The sequence below is a fragment of the Heloderma suspectum genome, chromosome 4 (assembly GCF_057233095.1).
Source record: "Heloderma suspectum isolate Gila_16-S chromosome 4, 16-S_ref, whole genome shotgun sequence".
NCBI lineage: Eukaryota > Metazoa > Chordata > Lepidosauria > Squamata > Helodermatidae > Heloderma > Heloderma suspectum.
In genome coordinates, this window is record NC_139461.1 from 26,505,310 (window position 1) to 26,517,268 (window position 11,959).

The 11,959-nt window shown below is 47.4% G+C and overlaps 1 protein-coding gene across 3 annotated transcripts in view; it reads right to left on the reverse strand.

The window, feature by feature from the left end:
• The window catches only part of DEPTOR (DEP domain containing MTOR interacting protein), a 115,966-nt gene extending 109,421 nt beyond the window's left edge, over positions 1–6,545 (reverse strand). The window contains exons 1-2 of one of the 3 annotated variants that reach the window (XM_084848881.1): positions 6,062–6,545; positions 5,023–5,121 (exon numbers count right to left, since the gene is read on the reverse strand). In XM_084848881.1, coding sequence (XP_084705007.1) covers positions 5,023–5,111 — 89 coding nt within the window. In that variant the 5' untranslated portion in view covers positions 5,112–5,121; positions 6,062–6,545. The remainder of the gene's footprint in view (positions 1–5,022; positions 5,122–6,061) is intronic. The other 2 variants (XM_084848882.1, XM_084848883.1) reach the window with 2 other exon arrangements.
• Positions 6,546–11,959: the final 5,414 nt, after the last annotated feature.

Consider the following 11,959-nt stretch of genomic DNA (forward strand, 5'->3'; position numbering starts at 1 on the left):
ACTACAGGGTGGCATGTAGCCAACAAGAGAACTCAAATTTCCTCTACCAGTTATATACATGACAGATATCACCTCCACAATTATGCTGTCAGGTTGACAGGTTATGGTCACAATAAAGTTTAGATTTCAAACTCTCTTACTACACCCTCAAGGTTGTTGTGGGTTATCATTAAGACTGTGTGTATTCCGTCTGGATATATGTACTTTCACCCACTTGCTGATATTCTTTTACACCGAGAACTGGGTATTGTTGTTGCCAAGGCAGTAAAGCAGCAAGTCCTCAGTTCAAATCTCATCTCAGTCAGAAACTCAAAAGAACATAAGAGCCCTGATGGATTAGGGGGCCAAAAGGAGGGCAAAATGGGATATCAATCTGCATAAAATTTGCATATGCTAATTGATACGTACAGACACAAATTTAGAAAGAATTGCTATAACTTATATAGAAATACAATATAACTCACCACAATGGGAAAAGCAGGTTACCTCTGTTCCTCCCTGCTCACTCTGCTTCAGTTGTAAACTGTGGATGGCCAGTTTCAAGGCCCCTGTTCTGCTCTCCCTTCTTAGGGTTCTTTATCTTTATACCAGAATTGGGCCAGTGAGACTTTCTAACAGACCAGAGGTAGGGAACCTCTTTCAGTCCAAGGGCCAAACACAGTTCCAGAGGAGTTCGGGGGGGGGGGGGGGGCGGTGTCACATTCCAGTAGTGGGCAGGGCTGAAAGCAAAGGAGGGGGGGCTAAAAGACCACCACCACCACCACTCCAGCATACTGTAGATTAAAGCTCTTCCTGCCAGTCACTAAGCCTTGGGAGAGGCATTTCAACCTTTTAGAATGGGGGGAAACTTGCACAAAAGCTGGGAAATACCAAACAATCGGCAGTTGGGAGGAAGGGGGTGGAGCCAGGGGAATGGGGCATCGGTATCTGAGGCAACCCGGAGGGCCGGCCTGGGACCCTAGGAGGGCCGGATTTCGCTTCCCAGCCCTGAGGTTCCCCACCCATGAAATAGAGGATGCCTTCAACTAGAGGACTGTCATCTGACAGCCCTTCAAATAGAGGATTGTCCATTGTCATGTCGGACACATGGCCACCTGTGCTGGATACAGGCAAAAGGTCCATTTAGTCCAGCACCTTGTTTCACACACTGGCCAAACAGATGACATCAAGAAGCCCACAAGTGAGGCATGGAGGCAACAGCCCTCTTCCACTGTTGCTTCTGAGCGACTGGTAGCCAGGGGCAAACTGCCGCTGAACGACGTGCAGGGTCTACATAGACATCATGATTAGTAACCAGCCACTAATAGGGTTATCATCTGTCAATGAGTCTAATCCCCTTTTGAAGCACATCACCACCTGCTGTACACTGTGTGGAGAAGTCCTTCCTTTTGTCCAGCCCGAATCTATTGCCAGCCGATTTCATGTGGTGGACTTGAGTTCCAGTGTGATGCTAGAGAGGAAACGTTACCACTGCCTACTCACTAAAAGCTTTATCCAATGCAGAATCAGGTGCGCCTAAGCCCATTACTCAGGCTGAGGCAGCGTGGGTCCCAGGTTTTGGAGGACCCATGGGCAAGGTAGGGTCACTGAGTCTCACCTAGATATTGCTCCTCCTCTTTCTCATCATTGCTACCACTTGCTTGCTTGCTAGGCAGGCAGAGAGCCAGTGAGCAAGTAGCCAGTGGGATCTACTGCTCCTCTTCCTCACCACCACGGTCTGGGCCGGAGCGAGAGGCAGGTGAATAAGCAGGTTGCCATGGTGAAGAGGAGGAGCAACTCCAGGGGGCTCTTGTCAGTGGGACCCTGCCGGGGTGTGGGCCCTTGGCAGGTGCCCAACCACCCCTACCCTTGACACCAGCCTAATCTTTGTCTATAGGGCAGTTGTCAGGTTTCCCTTGTGTCCCCGCTGAACTCCAATAGTAAAATCAAAACACAGACAAGAGGCTTCTATCCACGACTCTTTAATCCTTTTACTTCAATGGGTCATACAGATGCTAACTGTCAGTAACTCACAGTCTACAAAGAAAAAGCCTTCAGAGAGTTCAAAGGGTAACCAGGAAGATTGGAAGTTGCCTACCGTTTGAGAAAAGGCCAACACGCTTCCCTAACTTAAGGGGTGGGGGGGCTCTCCCTCTGTCTCGTGAGGTATCTACACGTAGCTGTTCCTGCCAGGCCAATCGGGCAGATCGCCTAAGCTCTGCCCCTGCCATCTTTCTCTTGGCCCTGCGTAAGGATGGCGGAGAATTTCTCCCCGAAACTTCGGGGGGCCGAGTGCCAACGTGTTCGGCCCCCCGAACAAGTTTCGGGGAGAAATCCTCTGAACCCCCCCGCCCCCCGCACCCCCCCCCGGGACGGGACTTACCTTCGCCGAATGTCCCTCCCAGCGGCGGGTCCGGCCGGCGGTTTGGCGGGTGTTCGAGCGGGGCAGGAGCAGCAGCCGGTCTTTCGACCGGCTGCCGCCGCCGCCATTGCAATAAAAGAAACAAAAAAACGCCCCCTGATAGGCTACGTGATGATTAACGTAGCCTATCATGGCTAGATTTGCAAAGTCAGCCGTGATAGTCTACGTCAATCGTCACGTAGCCTATCACGGGTGACTTAAAAAAAAAAAGCGCGTACGGATAATGGCGGCCCCCATAGGGAGCCGCCATTCCCGTTCCTTATTTGGTCGCTGTAGTCTACGTAAAGATTTACGTAGACTACGGCGAAAATAAGGGCAACGCTATTTGTGTTGCCCTTATTTTCGCCGTAGTCTACGTAAAACTTTATGTAGACTACAGCGACCAAATAAGGAACGGGAATGGCGGCTCCCTATGGGGGCCGCCATTAGCGTACGCGCTTTTTTTTTTAAGTCACCCGTGATAGGCTACGTGACGATTGACGTAGCCTGTCACGGCTGACTTTGCAAATCTAGCCGTGGTAGGCTACGTTAATCGTCACGTAGCCTATCAGGGGAGGTTTGTTTTTTTTTTAAACTTTCGCGTTCGCGGCCGGGCGAGGCGGGAAGCCTTCTCCCCGGCCTGAATTTCGGCCGGGGCGAGGCAGGAAGCCTCTCCCCCAGCCTGAATTTCGGCCGGGGCGAGGCGGGAAGCCTCCCCCCCCGGCCTGAACTTCGCGGGGGGAGCAGCGAAGCGCCTCCCCCCCACCGCGAACAAGCTTCGGCGAAAGGTAAGGGACTTTCGTCCACCCCTAGCCCTGCGTCTGCGCCTGGCATCTAAGAATTCAAGCTGTCCAAGCCCCACCTCTCCCTGTTCACTATCTCTCACGGGGGTGCGTGAAGAGAGGCTCTCTCCATCCAGCTGGTCTATTGAAACCTGAGCAGTCTGTCCCTCCCTATCTGGAAGAGTCTGGGAAAGTTTCTCCCCCACATTTTGCGGTTCCTCTTCAGACTCTGAGCTACTCTGTCACTGCCTATGCTCAGAGGCACCCCTGACAGCACAGCAGTCATGGGCAAAATGTTACTCTCTCTCAGCTACAGCCCTGCATCTGCAAGAATACTGCCCTACTTTTCAGGGCTTTTTATAAGGATTATAGAGATAATGTATGTGAAGCATTTTGAACACTAATTATACCTTTGAAATGCATTGTATAAATTAATAATAATCTTTAAAACATTAATTCACAGTCCTTACAGATGCAAAAAGCATGCAAAACATATGGCCAATAACTGAAATCTCAGAAGCCAGGAAGAAGCTTGGCTTGCTATTGTGCACCCGGGGGAGGGGTTTGTGTTCAGCTCCATATCCCACCCATTTCATTATTCTTCCCTGGTATCTGCACCCATTCCCTTAGGAGAGGGGAATCCAAGTTATCTGAAAACTTATTTATATCATACAAAATAGACTATCCTATATAAGCAAACCATCTCTGCCCAGTTTACTTTGGTTACAGGACTGGAATTTTCTTGTTGCAGTGCAATTACATCCTGATTATTGCAGTGAAGGTGATCAGATGCAAAGCAGCACAAAGATCGTGTACCTTTCTTAGCTGCATGGGAGACGGAATTTTGGTTGGCTAGTGGAGTTTTTGGCTTGCAGCAGTCTAAAAAGCTGCCAAACAAAATCCCCTCTTTTACCCAGCTCTTTTTTCCTTTTCTTTTTTTAAAGTACTGGAAACATTTCATTCTCAGAATCAGGCCACTTCAACTACAGTGCAGAACAGAGAAACTACAGGTTGTTTTTTTCTTTTTGGTAATGCGTGAACACACAAGGGGTGCCCCTAGCCTTTCCCAACCCCCAGCCTTTCCCAACTTTCGGTCTCCAGATATTGGAGTGCAATGCCTTTCATCTCTGACCATTAGCCATGCTGGCTGGAGATCATGGGAATTGCAGTCCAACAGCATCTTGGCACCCAAGGTTGGGAAAGTTTGCATAAACTCATAGAATAGTAGGGTTGGAAGGGGCCTATAAAACCAGCAACTCAAGCTGCTGACTTCAAACACTTTTTCATGCCAGCAGGAATAAAGAGTCATAGCCTTCATGGGCTACCATAGCCTACCTGTCAGGGCTTCCTTGGGAATACAGGAAGTTGCCTTCTTCCAGGCTATTTTTCTGTCTTTGTTGATCAGTCGTTCAGTCGTGTCTGACTCTTCGTGACCCCATGGACCATAGCACGCCAGGCCTTCCTGTCCTGCGCTCTCTCCTGGAGTGTGCTCAAGTTCATGTTCATTGCATCGGTGATGCTATCTAGCCATCTCATCCTCTGCTGTCCCCTTCTCCTTTTGCCTTCAGTCTTTCCCAGCATCAGGGTCTTTTCCAGTGAGTGTTATCTGCTCTAATGGGCAGTGGCTTTCCAGAGTTTTAGGGCCACTGGAGAGCGGGGACAAGGCTTGGGAGCGAAGTGGCAGGCTGGATCTGGCATGCAGGTTCCCCATCCCTATCTCAGACAGAGGTCTTTCCCCATCACCTGCTAGCTACCGAATCCCTTTTTAGCTGCTAATATCAGAGACTGAACCTGGGACTTTTTGCATGCAAAGCATGTATCCCACTTCACTTTAACAAAGAAAAAGTCAACGGCTCCTACCGTAACTGCTCCCCCGTAAGCAGGACCTCAGCCATGTGTTCCAGTTCAGCAGCCCTCTGCTGCAGGGTGCCCAGGCTACCATCTTCCATTGTTACCAGCCTGGCCAGGGGACACAGAACAGCCAGAAGGTTAGAGAGAGCAAATCTATTTCTCAGAGTGCCAGGACTTCAAGCTGCAATTTAGCAATAACCCTTTAACATCCTCCCAGTCCTCCAGTGGAAAACCATTCCGTACATATCCTCACGCCCCACCACAGACTGGCATCATGCATCCTAAACTGTGTCCTTTCCAGATGATTATGCCCCAATTTAATTAAAACTCCAATCGGTTTCTTTTCCTTCCTGCATGCCTATCCCACACCCTGTCCTTGAGCTCTTTGCAATTTGCAACCCCTAAAGGTATTTATTCTTCAGCTTAACAAGCTGACACTCTCCCCTCTTCCCAGCCTTTTAATCAAAACTTACCAAGGAGTTGCTTCCCTGACCCAGAGATTCTTTCTCTCTTGCACAACACCTTCTGCTTGCAATTAAGAGCCTTTTGCAGCCCCATAAAATGCCTTGATTTAGGGTAGCTAATTCTACTCTTGACAGTTTGGGTTGTTTAAAAAGAAAAAAAGCTTTGACAGGTCAGATATAAGTGTTTTGGTTCATCATCAACCCCAAAACTGACCCCAAAGCACTGAGTAAGAACATAAGAAGAGCCCTGCTGGATCGGGCCAAGGGTTCATCTAGCCCAGCATTCTGTTCACACAATGGCCGACCAGCTCCCCACGGGAAACCCCCAAGCAGGACAGGAGTGCAACAGCACCCTCCCGCCCATGCTCCCCAGCAACGGGTGTACCTAGGCATACTGCTACGGGAGACAGCATATAGCCATCAGGACTGGTAGCCACTGATAGCCTTCTCCACTATGATGATGTCTTTGGGAGTGTGATCATGTCAGCCCGCTGATGCAGGAAAAGCACACTGGGGCCATCCCTAGAAGAAGAAAACGCGACCCCCGCCCGCACCCTCCTCGCGCTCCGCGGGCTTCCACTCACCTGGCTTGGGGAAAGTCGCTCTCCCTCCCTCCTCCTGGAGATCAGATTCCAGCACTGGCTTCCTTGTTGGAGTGTGACAGGCGGCCTTGCGAGGGGCACGTGGTTGCAGCAAGGCGGCGGCGCGGGCCAACGCAAGCCCACCCAGCAGCGAACCCCTCCAACGCCTGGCACCGCGGCGGCGCGGGGCTGCTTGGCTAGGCGTGCGCTCAATGCCAACCGCGAAGCAGGATCCAGTTCAGCTCAAGGTCGGGAGGGAGGGCGGCAGGGCAGCTGTGGCGTGTTTACCACCAGCGACCTCTCATAAGACTGCCGAGCGAGTGAGCGAGCGAGCCGCCGACTTGCAGGGAGGCGCTTCTGCCATTCAGGGATCCCGCTGCCTGCTGCAGCCTCCTTCTCCAGCAGTCTCGCTCTCGCCCTCCCCTCTCCTTTTCCCTCCTCGTAACGGAGCCCTTCCTGTTCTTCTTCCTCCAAAACAAAACAGAAATAGGGCCAAGGGGGAGGGGGGAATCGTTGCTGTCAATTAAAAGCTGCAGCGCTTAATTTCTTATTTAAGGGCGCAATCCTATGCGTGTTTACACAGAAAGAAGTCCTACAACTCCCAGCTTCCCCCAGCTAGGAACCCTGCATGTTTAGACAGAAAAAGGGTCCTACAACTCCCAGCATCCCCCGCAGCAGTTAATTTCTTCTGTAAGGGTGCAATCCTATGGCTGTTTAATGGGGGGGGGAATCCTACAGCTCTCAGAATCCCCTAGCCAGCAATGTTATGTGGGGTTAGACATAAAAAAAATCCTACAACTCCCAGCACCCCCTGCAGCTGTTAATTTCTTCTTTAAGGGTGCAATTCTATGCGTGTTTAGACAGAAAGAAGTCCTAGAACTCCCAGCATCCCCCAGCTAGGAATCCTCTGCATGTTTAGACAGAAAAAGGGTCCTAGAACTCCCAGCATCCCGCACAGCAGTTAATTTCTGCTTTAAGGGTGCAATCCTATGGCTGTTTAATGGGGGAGGGGAATCCTACAGCTCTCAGAATCCCCTAGCCAGCAATGTTATGTGGGGTTAGACATAAAAAAAATCCTACAACTCCCAGCACCCCCTGCAGCTGTTAATTTCTTCTTTAAGGGTGCAATTCTATGCGTGTTTAGACAGAAAGAAGTCCTAGAACTCCCAGCATCCCCCAGCTAGGAATCCTCTGCATGTTTAGACAGAAAAAGGGTCCTAGAACTCCCAGCATCCCGCACAGCAGTTAATTTCTGCTTTAAGGGTGCAATCCTATGGCTGTTTAATGGGGGAGGGGAATCCTACAGCTCTCAGAATCCCCTAGCCAGCAATGTTATGTGGGGTTAGACATAAAAAAAATCCTACAACTCCCAGCACCCCCTGCAGCTGTTAATTTCTTCTCTAAGGGTGCAATTCTATGTGCGTATAGACAGAAAAAAGTCCTACAACTCCCAGAACCCCCCAGCCAGCAATCCTATGCGTATTTAGACAGAAAAAACTCCTACAACTCCTAGCATCCTGCATGGCAGGCTGGGAAATGCTGGGCGTTGCAGGACTCGCCCCCTAAGTCTAGGAGCTATGTCTTCCTCTCATTTTCACCCTAGAGTAGGTGCAGAGTGTGCCATCCAGATTTTAAAAGCCCCTGTACCCCCTCATGCTAGGGTCTCATTCTGGATCAGGAGCTCTGTGTCTACTCCAGAGTAAAAATGAAAAGAAGACATGGCAGCTGAGTAGACATACATGGAGGAAGCAGTCCTATGGCCACTAGACAGTGGCTAGACAGCCATAGGATATCTTGTTTCCAAGAAACCGACCTTGGAGCCTGTGGTCCGAGGTCGGTTCCTGGAGAACCAACCTCCTCCCACTTCCGCACTGCCTCCAAGGCAGTGCAGAACAGCCCCGTCCTCTGCACTCGCAAGAGGAGTACGGAGCGGCTGAAAAGGGGCATGTCTGGGGGCATTCCAGGGCGGGGAGGGCGGAAATGCCTGTACGACACATCCAATGTGTCGTACAGCAGCCTCCTTCCCTGCTCAGCCCTCCCGCAGCTAGGCATTTCTAGCTGAAAATGCAGGGCAGGAGGAGCGCGGAGGGAACAATCCCCTCTGTGCTTCTCCTGTCCTACATTGGATAGGCGGTCGCCTCTGAGTTCGGAGGCAGACACCTATCTGGATAGGATTGCGCCCTTAGGGCACAGTCCTATGCATGTTTAGACAGAAAAAAAAAAATCCAAGGATTGAACCCTAATGAGGTACTGGGGCTCAGACCTCACTGGGAAGCCATACCATTGTGTTCTGGTACTTCTGCCCAGTAATTCCAGAAAGATCTGAGAGACATTCCTTCAGGAGGCACACATCAGATGATTTTGTCGTTATTACTGCTTCTTTTAATTCTATCCACTGCCTTTTGTTATCAGTAGTGCAGTGAAGGGGTGTGGTGGGATGGTGTTTACACAGATCTTTCGTTGGGAGATGGCTTGTTTTTGCTTCCACTCTTTTCGGTTTGCTTTCTTGTGTGTGTGTGTATAACAGTGCACACTAGTGTGTAAGAATAACTAGTGTGAGAGAGTTGCAAGCATAATACCAAGGCAGCAAGCTAGCAGAGGGAAGATGAAGTGATCCACCTCTCCTCCACCAGACTGCTTGGTAGAAGTCTTTTTTATTTTCACTAGGCTAAGTGGCTAGTAGCCTGTGTTTCCATGCTGGCCACTGAGGAGGGAGCAGCTCACACTGAAGACTAGTAATTTTTCTTTCTTTTTGCAGGCTAGTAACTTGTGTGGGCTTATTTAAAAGGCTGCATGAGAAGATTTTCTCTTTTTAATTCTTTTACTATTAAGAACATAAGAAGAGCACAGCTGGACCAGACCCAAAGGCCTATCAGGAGAATCAGGAGAAAAATGTCTCCCTATCCACTTTCTCCATGCATAATTTTATACACCTCTATCATGTCCTCCCATATTTGCCTTTTTTTAAAAAGCTAACACCCCCACCCCAACATCATAACCTTTCCTCACAGGTAAGCTGTGAGCCCCTTGAGCATTTCAGTTCACCTTTTCTGCACCTTTTCCAGCTCTACAATATCCCACTCTGCCCTGAACTCTACAGCTTTTCTACCTGAGGCTGTTAATCCACTGTTAATCAGCTGTATCTACTTTCAGTTTTGTTGCAGAATTGAGATCAGAGCACTACACGAGGAGTGTTTCCCTTCCTACTTTTCCACTATATAACCTCTAGGTGGCACTGTGGTATAGTGGAATAGCGCAAATGCTCAAGTGAAAAAAGTGGTGTCATTCACTTCCACAATTAAATGCCACATTTCTCGCCAAAAGTGCTGGTTATACACAGGAGTGAAACTGGAAGGTCATAATGTCATCTAAAGAACCCATAAACAACTGTGAGTAGGGAATGACAAATGCACGATTTGTGAGTAGGGAATGACAACTGCACGAAATGCCTCATATAGAAAAGCCCTAGTTTAACTAAGGATGCTTCTGGATGGAGAGCTCCGAGAGCTACCAATCCAAAGACACCGTGCAGCTATTCCATTTTTTTCCTCCATAATGGATTTTTTTTGGAAAGAAAAAAGAAAGCAGCAGAGGGGGGAAAACATGTGGGTTACAAGTAGTAAATTACATCATCTGGATGGACACACACACACTTCAGTGAATGAAGCAGGGCAAAATGTATGATAAAAGTCTTGCCTCAAAGCACCCTAGGAGGATTTTGAAAATTAATTCCAAAATTGGAGCATGTGCAGCTTGCCCAGTTTTCAACTTCCTTCATTTTATTTGTATCTCTTCCCCTGACCCTCACATTATTGATGTGCATAAATGCATTGGGAAACTACTGCAAAAAAGCAATCTTGATGCAATTGTATGTATGATCTCATCGAGACCCTTGATATAGTGTTGTACCAAGGTGTGTTTGCCCTCTTCCACGCTGGCAAAACACCACACAAAAAGCATCTTCATGCAATCACATCTACAAGCATATATCAGGATGGCTTTTTTTGCAATGATTTATCAATGTGAACGCGCACATTATTAATATAAAGAGAGAGGGCAGGGAAGATACCGTTGAACTGAAAGTTGCAGCAAATTTTGTGCACGCTATGGACTGTAGAAAAATTCAAAACTAAAAAGATGGAGGAGTCCTAAGGGATTGGTTGCATTTCAGAATCAAGACCATGTAATTTGAAACTCCAAAAGCTAGGAAGAAATTTGGATGAGATTTTTGGAAGCATTCCAAGTAATAAGAATAACAACACTTAGCGTTTATTCAGTGATTTGGGGTAAGTTTTAACCTTATAAAGGCAATTCTGCTTATCCTTCATCAAAACCTGGCAGCTTGATATATTAATTGTCTATGTTTAACAAATCAGCTGTCAAATTTCTAAACAAAAAACTAAAACGCTTCAGGGAGAGGGCATGATTTTAGCCAATCCTAGCCCAGAGAAACATTATCAACTTTTAAAACAATAATGTTTTAGAACAATAAAGTGGTTTATAGCTTTAGAACTATAGTGTGCTAGATGCTAATGCTAACCTGTAGTGGTGATAAGTCTATTAATTTGTTTAGGGCACTATCCTATGCATGTTTAAGCAGAAAAAAATCCTACAATTCCCAGCATTCACCAGCTAGCCATGCTGGGGAGTAGTGGGACTTTGTTCTGGGAATTGTATGAGTGGGAGTTATAGGGAATGCTGGGAGTTGTAGGGAATGCTGGGAGTTGTAGGACTTTTTTTCTGTCTAAACATGTGTAGGACTGAGCCTTAAAGGCACAATCCTATGTCCCCTAAACAGTATCTGGGTGAATTAGGATATTTTGGTTTCTGGTTCCAAGGTTAGAACCAGGGTTCCGACCTCAGAGCCCAGAAACCACGTTCCTCACCCCGTCCCCCTTGCAGCTAGCACAGTTCTCTCCATGCTGGCTACATCTCCACACTTGGAAAAAGGAGTACAGAGACAGCGAAAAGGGGGCGGTCCCTGGGGTAGGGAGGGAGGAGACCGCAGAAGCTGCTTTATGCAGCTTCCTATGCGCATCCTGGCCTCCTTCCCTCCCTGAAATCGCACATCTAGGGAAAATGCAGGACAGCCAGAACACAGAGGTGAGGATCGCCTCTGTGTTCTGGCCACCCTGCATTGGATACTTGGCAGCCTCCGACTTCAGAGGCCGCCAGCTATCAAGATAGGATTGCGCCATAAGTTACATATGTTTCTTGAAGTAGACCTTCCCTAGTTGTTCTACCAAAAACATCCTGCATGAAAGTATTTGTTGATACTTTCTGCATGTTGTCAAATGTCTTTTCGTTCTTTTTGTCTGTGGACAATGTTCACACTTAATTCTTTTCCTTCCTTCAGTGGTTTCACTATACAGCTGTCACATACTCATTCTTTTTTTTTCTGGTTACCTCAAAATAAACCAAAGGCACAATGTAATCCTTCAAAAACCAACAGATCTTTTCATTTCAAAGAAAATGTATTATATAAATTGCATATAGAATAAAGAACAAAACATTACATATAATTTCAATTAAATGCAACCACCAATAAAAAATACTAGAGCAAATAAATATATAACATACAATATATAAATATTCATATTACTACCAAGATTTAAATATCAAATATTACAATAATTACAACTGAGGAAAAAGCCTTATATTTATCTATTAAAATTATATCTTAATTTCATAAATGAAATAAAATCCACCTAGTCTTACATTTTCTTATCTTTTGGTTTCCACCTCTCAAATTATATACTCTTTTAGTTTTGTCATCTCAGCCATTTTCCAAACTTTCATTAGCTGTTCTGTCAGGGCATGGAACCACTTCTCCATTTTTGAGCTACCAAAATTTCTGCAGCAGTTCGTAAGTTCCATATTAAGCTCTCTTCTATCTGAAGC